We start from the raw sequence: 21,533 nt of genomic DNA, 5'->3' as shown, positions 1-21,533 counted from the left end.
TTAGTGGAACTGATATTGCTGACTACTTCAGGCTCTGTGAGCGCAGGATAAGTACAAGATGAGGGAGAAAAAGAAACATGTAGAGTCAACTACAAACACTACGGACTTTGGCAAGTACAACACCTACACTTGAGTGAGATTCATGACAAAAGAGCACAGTTACACATCCAAAAAGCCACGAACATGAAAAAGGTTGAATGCAAAATAATCAACATTTCGTTACTTGTGACTGAGGTGATTGTGTGAGGGTTTCCTTTCGTCTCATTGTCTCCGGCGATAGCAGTGACTGAGATTGTGTATCTAGAGCCAGGGATTAGGTTGGATAGCACTGCAAAGGTGCTGGTGGTGTGAACGGTCATCAGCGCTCCACCGTTATGCCACTCCAACCTGTACTTGAACACCTCACCCGGAGGTGGGGTCCAGTTCAGAGAGATGGAGGAAGTGTTTGTGGACACACTGGGTTCCCCAATTTCACCAGGTCCTAAAGCAAAGAGGAGGAGAGGAGGGGACCATTCTCTATGAGTAAAACATGTATCACTTGGTGTAACTGGGACGTGTTCAACAAAACTCACCAAACACGGGTAAAAAGTATTATATCAAACGTGATTTTTAGTTTTATCAGCCTCTTTCTGGTGATGTAATTGTTGTCCCCCCCTCCATAGTGTATAGTGTAGGAAGTAAGGATGAGACACCAAACAGACTACAAACACTGCCATTAGCAAAAGTGTGATTCATCATCTTACTTGTATGGTGAACAATCTCAGACACTTCACTTTCTGTTTTGTTATCTCCAGCCACTGCTATGACAGCCACATTGTAAAGCACTCCAGCAGTCAGATCAGTGACGTTTACTTTAGTTTCAGTGACACTGACACTCCTGTTAGTTGTTCCATGAGTCCACTGTACTCTATAGAAAGAGCTGTTTCCCTCTGGTTTAGTCCACTTCAGAGATATGGAGGAAGTTGTGATTCCATCGACAGTGAGGTTTTCGACTACAGCAGGCTCTGTGAGTTAAAAGGTGTTATATGAGGAAATAAAGAGTTTTTTAAATAATTTCCTCCATAAACTTTTCTTTGAGTTTAAGTCACAATAGTAACAGTGCAACGAGACCCATGTTGCACCAGGAACATTCTCAATCTGCTTCCAAGCAGCTGGAAGTTCATCGAGCATCTTTGTGTTGTCACACTTCAAAACGGCGACAGCCAGCATCATCTTTACCATGTGACCAAAACACCTCATCTGACCTTTGATACAACAGAGTCCAGATGTTTGACATAAAGACTTCTCTGGATCACTGAGCCTCTAGCCCAGAAAATGAGGCAAGCCCCATTGTGGAGAAACATCTTTCAACCGCTGCATCCATGACCTCAATGTTGTCTTAACAGAGTTTCTGTCCAAACCTGATAGTGAAAAGTGAACAGGACCAAAACAATCCAGACCGTTGCTTCACAGGTGAGCTCTCTTGTCATCACCATGGTCCAGTACAACAACAGCATCACTGTGACGCACAAACCAGCAGTCAATGACTCCTCCGTTGAGAGGACTCGTCATTCTACAACTAAACTTTTCTTCTAGAAACCTCAGAGTTTCATCCTGCTTGTGATCCCTGCAGACAGTCTTCTCCAACAGGTGTCTTCAGCACACTCTCATGACCTTATTTTATGAAGCACATTTAAATGCTGACTTACTTGTGTAATGAGAAACAGTGGTACTCTGCCCATCAGTTCTGCCGTCATCTGTCACTGCAGTAACAGTTATTTCATACTGGACACCAGCAGTCAGGTTAGTAATGGTTATATTGGTGTGAGTCACATTGTCACTGCCAGTTAAATTTCCATCAGTCCACTGTACTCTATAGAAAGAGCTGTTTCCCTCTGGTTTATTCCACTTCAGAGATATAGAGGATGTCGTGATTTTAGTGGAACTGATATTGCTGACTACTTCAGGCTCTGTGAGCGCAGGATAAGTACAAGATGAGGGAGAAAAAGAAACATGTAGAGTCAACTACAAACACTACGGACTTTGGCAAGTACAACACCTACACTTGAGTGAGATTCATGACAAAAGAGCACAGTTACACATCCAAAAAGCCACGAACATGAAAAAGGTCGAATGCAAAATAATCAACATTTTGTTACTTGTGACTGAGGTGAATGTGTGAGGGTTTCCTTTCGTCTCATTGTCTCCGGCGATAGCAGTGACTGAGATTGTGTATCTAGAGCCAGGGATTAGGCCTGATAGCACGGCAAAGGTGCTGGTGGTGTGAACGGTCATCAGCGCTCCACCGTTATGCCACTCCAACCTGTACTTGAACACCTCACCCGGAGGTGGGGTCCAGTTCAGAGAGATGGAGGAAGTGTTTGTGGACACACTGAGTTCCCCAATTTCACCAGGTCCTAAAGCAAAGAGGAGGAGAGGAGGGGACCATTCTCTATGAGTAAAACATGTATCACTTGGTGTAACTGTGACGTGTTCAACAAAACTCACCAAACACGGGTAAAAAGTATTATATCAAACGTGATTTTTAGTTTTATCAGCCTCTTTCTGGTGATGTAATTGTTGTCCCCCCCTCCATAGTGTATAGTGTAGGAAGTAAGGATGAGACACCAAACAGACTACAAACACTGCCATTAGCAAAAGTGTGATTCATCATCTTACTTGTATGGTGAACAATCTCAGACACTTCACTTTCTGTTTTGTTATCTCCAGCCACTGCTATGACAGCCACATTGTAAAGCACTCCAGCAGTCAGATCAGTGACGTTTACTTTAGTTTCAGTGACACTGACACTCCTGTTAGTTGTTCCATGAGTCCACTGTACTCTATAGAAAGAGCTGTTTCCCTCTGGTTTAGTCCACTTCAGAGATATGGAGGAAGTTGTGATTCCATCGACAGTGAGGTTTTCGACTACAGCAGGCTCTGTGAGTTAAAAGGTGTTATATGAGGAAATAAAGAGTTTTTTAAATAATTTCCTCCATAAACTTTTCTTTGAGTTTAAGTCACAATAGTAACAGTGCAACGAGACCCATGTTGCACCAGGAACATTCTCAATCTGCTTCCAAGCAGCTGGAAGTTCATCGAGCATCTTTGTGTTGTCACACTTCAAAACGGCGACAGCCAGCATCATCTTTACCATGTGACCAAAACACCTCATCTGACCTTTGATTCAACAGAGTCCAGATGTTTGACATAAAGACTTCTCTGGATCACTGAGCCTCTAGCCCAGAAAAGGAGGCGAGCCCCATTGTGGAGAAACATCTTTCAACTGCTGCATCCATGACCTCAATGTTGTCTCAACAGAGTTTCTGTCCAAACCTGATAGTGAAAAGTGAACAGGACCAAAACAATCCAGACCGTTGCTTCACAGGTGAGCTCTCTTGTCATCACCATGGTCCAGTACAACAACAGCATCACTGTGACGCACAAACCAGCAGTCAATGACTCCTCCGTTGAGAGGACTCGTCATTCTACAACTAAACCTTTCTTCTAGAAACCTCAGAGTTTCATCCTGCTTGTGATCCCTGCAGACAGTCTTCTCCAACAGGTGTCTTCAGCACACTCTCATGACCTTATTTTATGAAGCACATTTAAATGCTGACTTACTTGTGTAATGAGAAACAGTGGTACTCTGCCCATCAGTTCTGCCGTCATCTGTCACTGCAGTAACAGTTATTTCATACTGGACACCAGCAGTCAGTTTAGTAATGGTTATATTGGTGTGAGTCACATTGTCACTGCCAGTTAAATTTCCATCAGTCCACTGTACTCTATAGAAAGAGCTGTTTCCCTCTGGTTTATTCCACTTCAGAGATATAGAGGATGTCGTGATTTTAGTGGAACTGATATTGCTGACTACTTCAGGCTCTGTGAGCGCAGGATAAGTACAAGATGAGGGAGAAAAAGAAACATGTAGAGTCAACTACAAACACTACGGACTTTGGCAAGTACAACACCTACACTTGAGTGAGATTCATGACAAAAGAGCACAGTTACACATCCAAAAAGCCACGAACATGAAAAAGGTTGAATGCAAAATAATCAACATTTCGTTACTTGTGACTGAGGTGATTGTGTGAGGGTTTCCTTTCGTCTCATTGTCTCCGGCGATAGCAGTGACTGAGATTGTGTATCTAGAGCCAGGGATTAGGTTGGATAGCACTGCAAAGGTGCTGGTGGTGTGAACGGTCATCAGCGCTCCACCGTTATGCCACTCCAACCTGTACTTGAACACCTCACCCGGAGGTGGGGTCCAGTTCAGAGAGATGGAGGAAGTGTTTGTGGACACACTGGGTTCCCCAATTTCACCAGGTCCTAAAGCAAAGAGGAGGAGAGGAGGGGACCATTCTCTATGAGTAAAACATGTATCACTTGGTGTAACTGGGACGTGTTCAACAAAACTCACCAAACACGGGTAAAAAGTATTATATCAAACGTGATTTTTAGTTTTATCAGCCTCTTTCTGGTGATGTAATTGTTGTCCCCCCCTCCATAGTGTATAGTGTAGGAAGTAAGGATGAGACACCAAACAGACTACAAACACTGCCATTAGCAAAAGTGTGATTCATCATCTTACTTGTATGGTGAACAATCTCAGACACTTCACTTTCTGTTTTGTTATCTCCAGCCACTGCTATGACAGCCACATTGTAAAGCACTCCAGCAGTCAGATCAGTGACGTTTACTTTAGTTTCAGTGACACTGACACTCCTGTTAGTTGTTCCATGAGTCCACTGTACTCTATAGAAAGAGCTGTTTCCCTCTGGTTTAGTCCACTTCAGAGATATGGAGGAAGTTGTGATTCCATCGACAGTGAGGTTTTCGACTACAGCAGGCTCTGTGAGTTAAAAGGTGTTATATGAGGAAATAAAGAGTTTTTTAAATAATTTCCTCCATAAACTTTTCTTTGAGTTTAAGTCACAATAGTAACAGTGCAACGAGACCCATGTTGCACCAGGAACATTCTCAATCTGCTTCCAAGCAGCTGGAAGTTCATCGAGCATCTTTGTGTTGTCACACTTCAAAACGGCGACAGCCAGCATCATCTTTACCATGTGACCAAAACACCTCATCTGACCTTTGATACAACAGAGTCCAGATGTTTGACATAAAGACTTCTCTGGATCACTGAGCCTCTAGCCCAGAAAATGAGGCGAGCCCCATTGTGGAGAAACATCTTTCAACTGCTGCATCCATGACCTCAATGTTGTCTCAACAGAGTTTCTGTCCAAACCTGATAGTGAAAAGTGAACAGGACCAAAACAATCCAGACCGTTGCTTCACAGGTGAGCTCTCTTGTCATCACCATGGTCCAGTACAACAACAGCATCACTGTGACGCACAAACCAGCAGTCAATGACTCCTCCGTTGAGAGGACTCGTCATTCTACAACTAAACTTTTCTTCTAGAAACCTCAGAGTTTCATCCTGCTTGTGATCCCTGCAGACAGTCTTCTCCAACAGGTGTCTTCAGCACACTCTCATGACCTTATTTTATGAAGCACATTTAAATGCTGACTTACTTGTGTAATGAGAAACAGTGGTACTCTGCCCATCAGTTCTGCCGTCATCTGTCACTGCAGTAACAGTTATTTCATACTGGACACCAGCAGTCAGTTTAGTAATGGTTATATTGGTGTGAGTCACATTGTCACTGCCAGTTAAATTTCCATCAGTCCACTGTACTCTATAGAAAGAGCTGTTTCCCTCTGGTTTATTCCACTTCAGAGATATAGAGGATGTCGTGATTTTAGTGGAACTGATATTGCTGACTACTTCAGGCTCTGTGAGCGCGGGATAAGTACAAGATGAGGGAGAAAAAGAAACATGTAGAGTCAACTACAAACACTACGGACTTTGGCAAGTACAACACCTACACTTGAGTGAGATTCATAACAAAAGAGCACAGTTACACATCCAAAAAGCCACGAACATGAAAAAGGTTGAATGCAAAATAATCAACATTTCGTTACTTGTGACTGAGGTGAATGTGTGAGGGTTTCCTTTCGTCTCATTGTCTCCGGCGATAGCAGTGACTGAGATTGTGTATCTAGAGCCAGGGATTAGGCCTGATAGCACGGCAAAGGTGCTGGTGGTGTGAACGGTCATCAGCGCTCCACCGTTATGCCACTCCAACCTGTACTTGAACACCTCACCCGGAGGTGGGGTCCAGTTCAGAGAGATGGAGGAAGTGTTTGTGGACACACTGAGTTCCCCAATTTCACCAGGTCCTAAAGCAAAGAGGAGGAGAGGAGGGGACCATTCTCTATGAGTAAAACATGTATCACTTGGTGTAACTGGGACGTGTTCAACAAAACTCACCAAACACGGGTAAAAAGTATTATATCAAACGTGATTTTTAGTTTTATCAGCCTCTTTCTGGTGATGTAATTGTTGTCCCCCCCTCCATAGTGTATAGTGTAGGAAGTAAGGATGAGACACCAAACAGACTACAAACACTGCCATTAGCAAAAGTGTGATTCATCATCTTACTTGTATGGTGAACAATCTCAGACACTTCACTTTCTGTTTTGTTATCTCCAGCCACTGCTATGACAGCCACATTGTAAAGCACTCCAGCAGTCAGATCAGTGACGTTTACTTTAGTTTCAGTGACACTGACACTCCTGTTAGTTGTTCCATGAGTCCACTGTACTCTATAGAAAGAGCTGTTTCCCTCTGGTTTAGTCCACTTCAGAGATATGGAGGAAGTTGTGATTCGATCGACAGTGAGGTTTCCGACTACAGCAGGCTCTGTGAGTTAAAAGGTGTTATATGAGGAAATAAAGAGTTTTTTAAATAATTTCCTCCATAAACTTTTCTTTGAGTTTAAGTCACAATAGTAACAGTGCAACTAGACCCATGTTGCACCAGGAACATTCTCAATCTGCTTCCAAGCAGCTGGAAGTTCATCGAGCATCTTTGTGTTGTCACACTTCAAAACGCCGACAGCCAGCATCATCTTTACCATGTGACCAAAACACCTCATCTGACCTTTGATACAACAGAGTCCAGATGTTTGACATAAAGACTTCTCTGGATCACTGAGCCTCTAGCCCAGAAAAGGAGGCGAGCCCCATTGTGGAGAAACATCTTTCAACTGCTGCATCCATGACCTCAATGTTGTCTCAACAGAGTTTCTGTCCAAACCTGATAGTGAAAAGTGAACAGGACCAAAACAATCCAGACCGTTGCTTCACAGGTGAGCTCTCTTGTCATCACCATGGTCCAGTACAACAACAGCATCACTGTGACGCACAAACCAGCAGTCAATGACTCCTCCGTTGAGAGGACTCGTCATTCTACAACTAAACCTTTCTTCTAGAAACCTCAGAGTTTCATCCTGCTTGTGATCCCTGCAGACAGTCTTCTCCAACAGGTGTCTTCAGCACACTCTCATGACCTTATTTTATGAAGCACATTTAAATGCTGACTTACTTGTGTAATGAGAAACAGTGGTACTCTGCCCATCAGTTCTGCCGTCATCTGTGACTGCAGTAACAGTTATTTCATACTGGACACCAGCAGTCAGTTTAGTAATGGTTATATTGGTGTGAGTCACATTGTCACTGCCAGTTAAATTTCCATCAGTCCACTGTACTCTATAGAAAGAGCTGTTTCCCTCTGGTTTATTCCACTTCAGAGATATAGAGGATGTCGTGATTTTAGTGGAACTGATATTGCTGACTACTTCAGGCTCTGTGAGCGCTGGATAAGTACAAGATGAGGGAGAAAAAGAAACATGTAGAGTCAACTACAAACACTACGGACTTTGGCAAGTACAACACCTACACTTGAGTGAGATTCATGACAAAAGAGCACAGTTACACATCCAAAAAGCCACGAACATGAAAAAGGTTGAATGCAAAATAATCAACATTTCGTTACTTGTGACTGAGGTGAATGTGTGAGGGTTTCCTTTCGTCTCATTGTCTCCGGCGATAGCAGTGACTGAGATTGTGTATCTAGAGCCAGGGATTAGGCCTGATAGCACGGCAAAGGTGCTGGTGGTGTGAACGGTCATCAGCGCTCCACCGTTATGCCACTCCAACCTGTACTTGAACACCTCACCCGGAGGTGGGGTCCAGTTCAGAGAGATGGAGGAAGTGTTTGTGGACACACTGGGTTCCCCAATTTCACCAGGTCCTAAAGCAAAGAGGAGGAGAGGAGGGGACCATTCTCTATGAGTAAAACATGTATCACTTGGTGTAATTGGGACGTATTTAACAAAACTTTGCACCAGAAACATTCTCAATCTGCTGCCAAGCTGCTGGAAGTTAATCGAGCATCTTTGTGTTGTCACACTTCAAAACGGCGACAGCCAGCATCATCTTTACCATGTGACCAAAACACCTCATCTGACCTTTGATACAACAGAGTCCAGATGTTTGACATAAAGACTTCTCTGGGTCACTCAGCCTCTAGCCCCGAAAATGAGGCGAGCCCCATTGTTATGCCGATGATACTCAATTATATCTGTCGATCAAGCCACATGAAACCAACCAGGTCGCTAAACATCAAGCATGTCTTAAAGACATAAAAAGCTGGATGACCTGCAACTTCCTGATGTTAAACTCAGACAAAACTGAAGTTATGATTATTATTTTACTTGGCCCAGAATGCCTCAGAAATCAATTATCTAATGGTACAGTTTCTCTTGATGGTACATTTGTAATTTGTGATTTTGGATTATACAAAATAAACTGAATTGAATTGAATAGTGGAAAAACATCTTTCAACCGCTGCATCCATGACCTCAATGTTGTCTCAACAGAGTTTCTGTCCAAACCTGATAGTGAAAAGTGAACAGGACCAAAACAATCCAGACCGTTGCTTCACAGGTGAGCTCTCTTGTCATCACCATGGTCCAGTACAACAACAGCATCACTGTGACGCACAAACCAGCAGTCAATGACTCCTCCGTTGAGAGGACTCGTCATTCTACAACTAAACCTTTCTTCTAGAAACCTCAGAGTTTCATCCTGCTTGTGATCCCTGCAGACAGTCTTCTCCAACAGGTGTCTTCAGCACACTCTCATGACCTTATTTTATGAAGCACATTTAAATGCTGACTTACTTGTGTAATGAGAAACAGTGGTACTCTGCCCATCAGTTCTGCCGTCATCTGTCACTGCAGTAACAGTTATTTCATACTGGACACCAGCAGTCAGGTTAGTAATGGTTATATTGGTGTGAGTCACATTGTCACTGCCAGTTAAATTTCCATCAGTCCACTGTACTCTATAGAAAGAGCTGTTTCCCTCTGGTTTATTCCACTTCAGAGATATAGAGGATGTCGTGATTTTAGTGGAACTGATATTGCTGACTACTTCAGGCTCTGTGAGCGCGGGATAAGTACAAGATGAGGGAGAAAAAGAAACATGTAGAGTCAACTACAAACACTACGGACTTTGGCAAGTACAACACCTACACTTGAGTGAGATTCATGACAAAAGAGCACAGTTACACATCCAAAAAGCCACGAACATGAAAAAGGTTGAATGCAAAATAATCAACATTTCGTTACTTGTGACTGAGGTGAATGTGTGAGGGTTTCCTTTCGTCTCATTGTCTCCGGCGATAGCAGTGACTGAGATTGTGTATCTAGAGCCAGGGATTAGGCCTGATAGCACGGCAAAGGTGCTGGTGGTGTGAACGGTCATCAGCGCTCCACCGTTATGCCACTCCAACCTGTACTTGAACACCTCACCCGGAGGTGGGGTCCAGTTCAGAGAGATGGAGGAAGTGTTTGTGGACACACTGGGTTCCCCAATTTCACCAGGTCCTAAAGCAAAGAGGAGGAGAGGAGGGGACCATTCTCTATGAGTAAAACATGTATCACTTGGTGTAACTGGGACGTGTTCAACAAAACTCACCAAACACGGGTAAAAAGTATTATATCAAACGTGATTTTTAGTTTTATCAGCCTCTTTCTGGTGATGTAATTGTTGTCCCCCCCTCCATAGTGTATAGTGTAGGAAGTAAGGATGAGACACCAAACAGACTACAAACACTGCCATTAGCAAAAGTGTGATTCATCATCTTACTTGTATGGTGAACAATCTCAGACACTTCACTTTCTGTTTTGTTATCTCCAGCCACTGCTATGACAGCCACATTGTAAAGCACTCCAGCAGTCAGATCAGTGACGTTTACTTTAGTTTCAGTGACACTGACACTCCTGTTAGTTGTTCCATGAGTCCACTGTACTCTATAGAAAGAGCTGTTTCCCTCTGGTTTAGTCCACTTCAGAGATATGGAGGAAGTTGTGATTCGATCGACAGTGAGGTTTCCGACTACAGCAGGCTCTGTGAGTTAAAAGGTGTTATATGATGAAATAAAGAGTTTTTTAAATAATTTCCTCCATAAACTTTTCTTTGAGTTTAAGTCACAATAGTAACAGTGCAACGAGACCCATGTTGCACCAGGAACATTCTCAATCTGCTTCCAAGCAGCTGGAAGTTCATCGAGCATCTTTGTGTTGTCACACTTCAAAACGCCGACAGCCAGCATCATCTTTACCATGTGACCAAAACACCTCATCTGACCTTTGATACAACAGAGTCCAGATGTTTGACATAAAGACTTCTCTGGATCACTGAGCCTCTAGCCCAGAAAAGGAGGCGAGCCCCATTGTGGAGAAACATCTTTCAACTGCTGCATCCATGACCTCAATCTTGTCTCAACAGAGTTTCTGTCCAAACCTGATAGTGAAAAGTGAACAGGACCAAAACAATCCAGACCGTTGCTTCACAGGTGAGCTCTCTTGTCATCACCATGGTCCAGTACAACAACAGCATCACTGTGACGCACAAACCAGCAGTCAATGACTCCTCTGTTGAGAGGACTCGTCATTCTACAACTAAACCTTTCTTCTAGAAACCTCAGAGTTTCATCCTGCTTGTGATCCCTGCAGACAGTCTTCTCCAACAGGTGTCTTCAGCACACTCTCATGACCTTATTTTATGAAGCACATTTAAATGCTGACTTACTTGTGTAATGAGAAACAGTGGTACTCTGCCCATCAGTTCTGCCGTCATCTGTCACTGCAGTAACAGTTATTTCATATTGGACACCAGCAGTCAGTTTAGTAATGGTTATATTGGTGTGAGTCACATTGTCACTGCCAGTTAAATTTCCATCAGTCCACTGTACTCTATAGAAAGAGCTGTTTCCCTCTGGTTTATTCCACTTCAGAGATATAGAGGATGTCGTGATTTTAGTGGAACTGATATTGCTGACTACTTCAGGCTCTGTGAGCGCAGGATAAGTACAAGATGAGGGAGAAAAAGAAACATGTAGAGTCAACTACAAACACTATGGACTTTGGCAAGTACAACACCTACACTTGAGTGAGATTCATGACAAAAGAGCACAGTTACACATCCAAAAAGCCACGAACATGAAAAAGGTTGAATGCAAAATAATCAACATTTCGTTACTTGTGACTGAGGTGATTGTGTGAGGGTTTCCTTTCGTCTCATTGTCTCCGGCGATAGCAGTGACTGAGATTGTGTATCTAGAGCCAGGGATTAGGTCGGATAGCACTGCAAAGGTGCTGGTGGTGTGAACGGTCATCAGCGCTCCACCGTTATGCCACTCCAACCTGTACTTGAACACCTCACCCGGAGGTGGGGTCCAGTTCAGAGAGATGGAGGAAGTGTTTGTGGACACACTGGGTTCCCCAATTTCACCAGGTCCTAAAGCAAAGAGGAGGGTTAAATAATCAACATTTCATTCCTAATGAGACAAAACTATTGGCAGCAAAATACTTTGATACATCACAAAGTCCACAACAGTTCCACAACAAAGTAAAACCACAATGTCAACTCACCTCTGAAATGGAGTTTGGCATTAGGAGTTTTAACAGCCTTCTTACAACGTTAGCCAAAACTAAACGTGTACTTACTTGTGTACAAAAAGACAGAGGCTCTCTCTCCTTCAGTAAGCTCATCATCTGCCACTGCGGTGACACTTATGCTGAACTTGACCCCAGGAGTCAGGCCAGTGATCGTCATAGATGTTTCAGTCGTCTGATTAATGTCTCCATCAGTCCACTGTACTCTATAGAAAGAGCTGTTTCCCTCTGGTTTATTCCACTTCAGAGATATAGAGGATGTCGTGATTTTAGTGCTATTGAGGTTCCTGACTGCAAGTGGCTCTGTGAGCGAGAGAGAAGTTTGTGGGAAAAGGAATTTGTTTTTCAGTTATCATTACTGTAGCACAGTAATATCATCTTTATATCTGATATATTATAAAAAGGAATTTTTGTAGACATGGTTTGAAGTCTGGAATATGAGTTATTTAGCAACAACAAAAAAGCAGACTTACTCGTGGTGGCCTCTTTGCAGCAGTTCAAACACTTAAAGAAGATTTGATACCTTGATCCGGGAATCAAACCAGTGATCGAACCATTTTCAAAGACCTTGTCCCCAATGGAGATGATGCAGTTTGCTATGTATCCAAATGTGACGGTTGTGGTTGTTGTTGTGAAGGTTTCTGTTTCATTGCCTTCACAATCACTCCCTAAGAGATATGAAGAAGAAGAAGAAGAAGAAGAAGAAGAAGAAGAAGAAGAAGAAGAAGAAGAAGAAGAAGAAGAAGAAGAAGAAGACATAGTGACAGGAATGATTTTAATTAACAAGCCTCTATTATATACCCAATGCATCTTCATGTAAGAACTAATGTTTTTGTTTTTTTACTTTAAAGAGAGAAATATGGGACAACAAAATAAAGACACAGTTCATGTGTACTTACTGACACATTCTGCTTGAGAGATCTGTGGAGTTAAGGACAGAGAAAACAAAATTAAATGATTTTGCACCAGCAGAGGTCAGCATAGCATTTGAAACAGCCTCTACGCGTCACCTAGCAACCCAACCACCTGCTCAATGTCCCAGGATATCAATACATTTAGCAACCACAGACAGTACTGCTAAACAGGTGATTTGTCCTCAGTTTCTTAAACCCCAGTCTTTTATAAGATGGCCTCTGCAGTGAAACACCATGTGGTGAATATGAACCCAAAATGAAGGTTTCAAAACCCTTTCCACAATCCCAGGAATTCAATTACAGTGGATTCAGAGCTGAGTATCAAACCTCAATATATTCTGAGGACATAGCATTGATTACCAAATGGTAAATTATTTGTGAAAGGTCAAATATGCTTAAAATCCCCAAGCTAAAGTATCATATAGACATAGATATCTAGCAATACATTATTGATTCATTTTGTGGGCCCAAATTTAACTAAACATACAGGAATCAGCTTGGAAAATAACCACCATGTGAAAATATTAATTAGAAAATCTAAACTTCTAATAAATAATAATTAACATGAAGTTCATATCACTCTGAAGAGAACAAAAGAGCTTTGGTTTATTCATCAAGACATCTTTTTTTCTCCAATGATGCAGAAAACCCCACACAAAAGCTCATCATTGCAGGATAAAGTCTTGTAACTTGTACACGCAAGACATTAGATCCTGGTAATACACGACCATCGGTAATCATTCTGTGGCCTCAGATAATGATAAACTGCTGTACTTCCTTCTTCTGGAAAACTAATGTCTCATGCTCCAAACCAACTACAAATACATGTCGACAGAAAATAATAATATCATGCAATCACATACCTGGACATAAAACGTCATGTACACACAACTCCAACTCTGTATTTCTACCGTGGTTATCTGTCCTGAAATCAGGACTAAACACACATATCTGATTCCACATTACTTATTAGCCAAAACTTAACCAGCACAGAGTCGCTACCTGACATGTTGCCTTTCAGTTAACCACACAGCTAAACATTAAACACATGCATCATTGCTCAAACCTGCATCGTTCTCTCCAGCAGAAAGATAAACGCCAGGGTCAATCATTAACTCCTGATAATGACGGAGTATACTTAACAGCAGCCCTGCATCACACGGGATCTAATCAGGTTGTACTCTTTAAAATATTACATTAAACACTATAATATTGACTAATGGAATGTTCACTTGTGCTCTACAACTATGCTGAAGGTACGATTAAGTACAAGGCCGTTGTGTTAGACAGCTTTAGTTTTAGTTCGGTGTATCTGATAAGCTATAGTAAGCAGCTGTATTATATTTCCCCTTATAATCAGAATTAAACTTACATTGTAAATCTTATACAACATGCTTTGGCAATATTGTACTTAATTACAATCATGCAAGTGAAAGCAAATTATAATTGTGAATTTGATATAGAATTAAAATAGGTCTAGCAGCTCAAAAAAGTTCAGACCAGGAAACCAAAAACGAAAAGGTTCATTCTGTTTAAAAACGTGGCCCCTCTCACCCAGCCGTCCCTGGAGACCGGCGTCCTCTCCTTAACTTTTCCTTTTCTATTCACAACAGTGACCCTTCCCTTCCTCTCACTCCTCTGGGACTCTATTCTTCTTTCTGAAGTACGGTGATGCCACGCAGAGGAGTTCAAGGCTTCGGTACTCTTTGAGGATCTACTTGAAGGCTGCCGATGTCTGAGAACGTCAGTATCACTGAATATCCTCTGTGTGTTGAGACACATCATCATCAGTGAAAGTACAAACATGTGAATGAAATGCAAGTGTGTGTGTGTGTGTGTTTTTTACAAAAGTCAGTATTTGATTCTAGAAAGCCCTCTTGAACACGCAAACAACCAACCAACCATTACTTAAAATGATCAGTTAGTGAGAAAAAGTCCTGTGACACTGGGTGGCTTTCGTATATTAAGAAGAGGAAGAGCCTGTATGAGGAAGTCAATATATCGGACTCTACTTCTGCGGTGTGTGCAGGGTGTCAGTGTGATGGGCGTCACACCAACGCCCTGTTAGAGAGTGAAAATGGGGGCAGTTTCTCGCTATCTGCAATTTAGTGACACATTTACACTTTCCGACCGTAGAAGATGTTTTTTTATGATATAAGAGATTCCCCACATTGATGCTTGTGTTGAGAAAGACAGTTCAAAGATATCCACATTAGTTAAACTCACATCAAATGTATTTATTTATGTTTTTATTTATTGTTATTTCTTACTCACAATAAATTCTTATAATGTGTTTATATCTATAACCTGGTAGTCAAAACGGTCGAAAGCTAAACGTTCAATATAAGAGATTTAGATTAAATTACTGTATTCCGTGTTGAATTCAGAACAAGATCCAGCATTTAATGAGAAAATAGGTTTAAGAAATGAAATAATAATATAATACAGCTTTATTCATTAGCACTTCTCTTATCAAAGTTAAAAGTGCTTTACAAGTGCTTTCAAATCTTTAATTTTTTCCTAATATTTACTGTTACTATTGTTACTACCCTACTGTTACGACCTTGTGCCAACTGTTGTTTGAGTGGGAGCATTGCTTTTGCACACACAGTACACTATGTATGTTTGCTTCTTTGTGCCATTTTTATTAATTTATCTGTCTTCTTCTACTCGTTCAATTCTAACGCAAAACTCCATCATCCTCGCAGTAACGTGGATGAAGTTATTGAGTGACTAGAGGGGAATGTGACCTAAAATTATACAAATCTGCCAAATTTACAGTTGAGTCACCTTGTGCCAACTTGGAGAGTTGCAACACTTTTAAATAGTGTGAGCTAAAATAAGCGCCGCTGTGGAGAACAGTATTCAGTCACTCAGATTCATATTGACACAAAGAATAAGACTGATAACTTAATGACTCTCTTTTGTCTTTCCTCTCTTTTAAAACAGGTTAAAGAAAGTTCATTGCTGCAGCTAAAATAATTCAACTTAAAAAACACAACACTTTTAATTTAAGATACACATGAAAGGGTATAGTTGAGTGTCTGCAATGACGGAGGTCACTTGCATTAATGAACCATAGATTGTTATTTTGGTCCTGGTCATAAGCTTAGTGTGGGTGGTACGGCCTGCAGATTTCATCTTTGGCTCATTCTCCTCACTCTTCAAGCCTATTTCCAATGAAAGCAAGCGGAGGTCTTTGTTTAAAGCTTTTATAAACACACTGTGTGTGTATGTACTAAATGTCCAGCAACAAACTGCATATAAAGTGGACAATCCATGTTAGCTAGTGGGATGTAATGCTAGCGACAGCATTTAGGAGGTCAAACATGTCAGCTAATGACCCCGATGCTTTTCTAAGGGCTTGGTAGAGACCAAAACAACGCAAAGAGAAAGTAAATTATTGGACAGGTGGTCAGGAATGACTCCAAATTAATTGTAATATGTCTCCATCTTGTCTGGATGTTTAATGTTTGCTAACATATTCACTTAATAAAGCAATAACAGGCCTTTTTCAGGCCAGATATTTTAACTTACACGATGTTAGTGACGGCTGCATTCCATTCAGGTGTAACAGGAAGCGTATGATGACTACAGATACGCTATTTGTTAAACTTTTTTTTTTTTCCTGCTATGACATGAAAAAAAGGCACAGAAGTCAGACATTTTCAAATTATATTGTTATTATGATTTTTTTTTTAACATGGGTGTTTTATTACGTTTTGGTAAAATCTCTTTTATTGGTTGATTAAAGTTACTATCTCGTTGTTGACAAGTGGAACTTGCTGACTTGCTGTTTTTTCTTTTGGTAACTCAATCCCATATACTATCAACTGTTGCTTCCGAGGTCAAGGATGAACTCTTCACCTCGACAACAGATACATTTGGTGTTTGGTAGGTGTGTATATATCGTAAGCTCTATTTAAAAACTAGTTTGTGTGGTGAAAAGCACTTTAATGTAGTGGGATACATAAACTTGGTAAATACACAACAAGCCAAAGTTTTAACTTAAGAGCAGCTGTTGCTGGAATGGATACAAGACTGCTTGTTGTCTGACAAACTAAACCTCCTCAAGCTCCACATAATATGGTAAAGGTCACATACCAGTGTGTGAAAGCCAAGTATGACAATCTCATGTTTTTATTCAAATATGCATGTTAATCTGACCTCTGGGGATGTGATTTCTCTGAGCTTTGATTCCCAAATGTTTTATTGCCCTTGGCGCTCTTCCTAAGTATCACTTATTTTCCTCCTGACTAAATAAACAAAACAACGTCTCAAGCCATTATGCCTTGGCAATGAGTCAAGAGAGCAGAAATAACGCAAACTCAAAGACCCATTTGGGAAGTTCTGCCCTCGAAATACCGAAGTTCAGATAATGGACGTCATATTTGTATGCATCTACTGGGACTCATCTCCATGCAGCTGAACATCCTCCCTCCCTACTGTAAGCTCTAGTCTCTCATCTCAAACCCTTTATTATGTGTTAGATATAGCCTGTGTGCAAAACTAGTAATATCAGCTTATCATGATATGGAAGCCACTAAAAGAAAAAGGATGAAATAATTTTGTCGCGCTGGGAAATACATTAATATTAACCGATATTGTGATTTGAGATATCATTTTAGATTTTACATATTGTAAAATCTTAATATGGCATACGTTTTGTCTTTCCTGGTTTTAAAGGGTGATGCAATTTCGTGAAATTTCTGTGATTATTTGCCTTCATCCACTTCGTCATTACTTATGATTATTTATCAAAGATCTCATTGTGTAAATATTTTCTAAAAGCATCAATAGTTAAACCTACAATATAAATATTGAGGTATTTGGTGGGAAATATCAAGATACACGATTTGTTCTTCGAAGATCTCCTTTAGACTCCTTGAGACACATTTAGACTCCATTAGACTCTCACTTGAGGAGCTTTACTTAATGTTCATCGTGAAACACACTTGGCTGGGACTCAGCCATCGACCCTTTTGCCCTGTGTACTGTATCTGTGCCCTTTGACTGGGCCTGTCTGTATGGGGAGGAGGAGGAAATGGCTGTACTGACCACAGTATAAACATTACATCAACCCTCAAGGCAGCCAGCCTGCCACTCTCTGATTCCCTTTCATTCCTCACAGTCTCCCTTTACTGCTGATAACGCCCCAGTTCCTTCCTCCATAATAACACTCAGACCCAAAAACAATCAAGAAATCACCTTAAAGGCTGTTTGCTCAGGGATAAGCCTGTTTAACCTTAGCTCCTCATAATCTGATAATTTGGAACAAAAACGTCTGGGACGAAAAAAGAAAATGCACAATGCACCATTTCTGCTCCTTGAATTACGCAAAGTTGCACAATGTGGTGGAGGAGTTGCTGGTGGTGCCTTTGTTGACTTGCTGAGTGGAGAGAGTGGATTCCTCTGCAGCTGTAGCTTCTGTAAAATCATGTTATGTGAAAAAAGGGTGCATATGTCTTGATGATTAGCAACACAAAATAAGGGCCACAAGGAAGAAATGGACAGATGCGTATTGTTGTTGTATTGCTGTTTCTAATAGACCTTTTCTGTTTTTTTCTAGGAGGGTTTTTCATCTGTCCCATGCATGTCAGTGCCAGTGACTTATCACAATATTATTTATTTTTTTCTTTTCTCCTCTTGCAGCGTTTGTGTGACGACATCTTTTGTCCTCGACTTAATTTTGTTGTTGCAGATAACGGTAAGAGAGATGTTTTGTTTTTTTCATCATCAGATAGCCTGGCCGTGACAGACGGTGTTTTCTTCCCCCATGATTGTTGAATAAAAGATACAACACCTGGGAATATACTTGAATTGTAAACAATTAGTTAAATAAAGCTTGTAAATACTTGTAGTTTCCAGACCTTTTTTGGATTTCTTATTGTGTTTGTAAATACTTATGTGGAAATGTGCATGTATCTCGTATTGTATGCTATATTTTGTTCTTTTTATGTTTGCCTGTTAAACACCAATAGCCTAACAGCCAACAATCTAGCGTTAAGTATTACAATTACACAGAAAATTGGATTTTCTACAAAACGTGGTGTTTGTTTTCAAATCTAAGAGGCTCTTTGAGCTGGTAACTACCAGACTTTTCCCATCAAGCCCTGGGTCATTCAGTCTGCGGCGCCTGGCTCTAAAAACTGCGTCCGCCTCGATCTCGTGAGTTCTTCGTTGATCACAAATCTAACCGATCTGGACTGGCTCATCTCGAACGAGCCTCATTGGACATCCATACAGGTGTTTTCACTTAAGGTACCTGATTAGACCTCTTCCCAAGACTGGGCGTGTACACAATGTGCTTGATTGACAGCTCCCAACTCCAACCTGACGTCTAATCATGGGAGTGATTGAAAAAACCTGTGTGTGTGTGTGCAAGGCCACGAAACAATTCACCCTCTATACTATTCAATCAATCATATTGCATATTCACAACCAACATTTCTCATAGCGTTTAACATATTTTGAGTCAGACAATGTAATTTGAGATCACAGAGTGACTTTGCAAAATATTTCAAACACAAATAAGCTTTGACTGTGTATTCAGCTTTTCACTTCAAAATGCAGAAGTTCATTGGACGCAAACATCAAGTATGATGTGTTGAGGTTTTTCTGGAAAGATTCTCACTTTTTCAACCTCTAATAAATTGGCAGCTTGTTCTCTATTAAAGTGCATTGCTTCAGTAGCTTACTGACTCTGTTCTTTGGGTTTAACATAACTTCCTGTCACTTCCTGAGCCCACCCAGAGACCCTTGATAACACATTTAAACAACATAAAGGACTTTTAAGTGAAGCATTATGCTGTACGTTATGCCTCCATCTCATTCAGGTCACACAAAGGAGGACAAGCATTGTCTCACAACATTGGTTAATACATCACAACTTGTCTTACTTACAATGAAGCATTGTTGTTGCCAAAACATCACTTGACAAACTATACTGTTCCTTCCTGTGCAATATATAATTCGGTTTTCCATTATCAAAATGTTTTTTTTTGCAACTTGCAATTACCCTGAATAATGTTCTTGTTTTACAATTTGAATTTCATTCAGGCAGAGGCACTGTAATGTATTAAAGTGTTTTACTGATTCAGTCAACGTCAGATGAACCCATGACCTTCGTGCTTTCCTGTGCTACATGGCTACAAGAAAATGTGCTGCAGTTTCTCTCTCAATTGGTCAGTTCACAACAATTACAAAAACCTTCACTTCTCGTGATCAGTACTTTCATAAATATAGACTACTGAGACTAGTCTATGCAAAAAAATGTCACGATCCGACTTCATCAATACCAATATCAATACCTGGGCTTTGGGTATCAACCAATACTGAGTATTGATCCAATACCCATGTTTTATTAATACGCTGTATTATACTACGTGTTATGCAACATCAGGCTTGACTTAAACATTGCTCTCTTAACTTTACTAACAAAATAAAACAAGTAATACATAGATCTAAATGCACTGAATTGTTGTTTATTAAAATAAGCAGTGCATCTCTACTTAAAATACTGCATCCATCTCTGAATTTTCTTTTCTTTCTGGATATTTAGGAAACAAACTTTTATAATGAACCTTCACTGCAGCCTTTTAAAATGTACTATTACTAACAATCACTGCCCACTGTAGATACAACAATATATAAATGTATATATTAAAACAGACTTCATGGGAAAACCTGAGGACTCGAGATCAGACTTATTATCCATAATGTGAGTTGCAACCCTGACTTACAGAGGTATTTTTTTATTTATTCATTTTTTTTTGTTTAGTTTTCTTCCAGTACTGACAGACTACAGCAACTACTATTTATAGACGTAAGTTAATGAGAAAATAAATTTACTAGGAACATAACTTGTTGTTGTTGTTGTTGTATATACCTAATGTATAGATCTACTGTTGATTTATTATTTTCTACATGCAGATGATCCCTTTAGGTATCTCCTGTTTTACTTTTTTTCTGTATCCAACCTATTGCATTTGAGATTAATAGCATTTCTGTGAGAATACAAATGGCACAAAGCTCCAAAAGACTAATACGATATGAGCGTCCTCCTGTTGTATACTATATGAACATGAATCATAAAAAAGAAATAATGCAAAAGCCATGTCTAAAAATATCTACTGCCTCCAAAAAACTCCCTGCGCATGACTGCTTTAGCTATGAGTGTGTTTGTCTCCAGGTACAGTATCAGCCTCCCACACTGCAGTCCTGCTGCTGCTATCACAGAGGCCACATCTGAGGCTATGGAAATGAGTGACGTGGTATTTACTGTTCCCAGCACTGTGCAGAGCGCAGAACTGCTGGCTGCAGATACCCATCTGAGTACAATGCACTAGCCTTCAGCGCTTCCTCCTAATGCTGCTGGCCATGCAACAGGAGTAAGATGTGCATAAATGCAGACGTACCCACACCCACAGGCTCTGGACATGGAGGGCTGGCCCATCACACTGATCATAGAAGTGTGATCAGAGTGATGTTGGAAACGTGTTAAAGTGAAGCGTGGGGTGTGATGTGTTCTCGTCTGCAGTGAAAGGAGAGCAGAGAAAGCATACTGTGGGTTTTTGTATTTTTAGTGACTGGCTTCTTTGTGCTGTATTCAAGGGTGTAATTACTGCATTTAATTTGTGAAGGAAACTGACCTTTGACAGCATGACTGCTTTACACCTGAGGGGAACATGAATATCTGTGTCTTATTTCAGGGCATTTGGTCAAATAGTTGTTGAGGAATTTTACAATAAAATAAAAATGACGAGC

At 40.8% G+C, this 21,533-nt stretch overlaps 1 protein-coding gene across 1 annotated transcript in view; it reads right to left on the bottom strand.

The window, feature by feature from the left end:
- LOC306741819 (receptor-type tyrosine-protein phosphatase eta-like) overlaps positions 1-12,013 on the bottom strand; it is a gene marked incomplete at both ends in the record, with an annotated part of 30,953 nt that extends 18,940 nt beyond the window's left edge. The window contains 9 exons of the mRNA XM_079224136.1: positions 224-481; positions 1,689-1,949; positions 2,139-2,396; positions 4,054-4,311; positions 5,969-6,226; positions 7,884-8,141; positions 9,523-9,780; positions 11,438-11,695; positions 11,905-12,013. Coding sequence (XP_079080262.1) covers positions 224-481; positions 1,689-1,949; positions 2,139-2,396; positions 4,054-4,311; positions 5,969-6,226; positions 7,884-8,141; positions 9,523-9,780; positions 11,438-11,695; positions 11,905-12,013 — 2,176 coding nt within the window. The remainder of the gene's footprint in view (positions 1-223; positions 482-1,688; positions 1,950-2,138; positions 2,397-4,053; positions 4,312-5,968; positions 6,227-7,883; positions 8,142-9,522; positions 9,781-11,437; positions 11,696-11,904) is intronic.
- Positions 12,014-21,533: the final 9,520 nt, after the last annotated feature.

This window comes from Taurulus bubalis (assembly GCF_910589615.1).
Source record: "Taurulus bubalis genome assembly, chromosome: 9".
In the NCBI taxonomy this organism is placed as follows: domain Eukaryota; kingdom Metazoa; phylum Chordata; class Actinopteri; order Perciformes; family Cottidae; genus Taurulus; species Taurulus bubalis.
The sequence above is the reverse complement of the archived record's forward strand: the minus strand, read 5'-3'. Positions and strand labels throughout refer to the sequence as shown.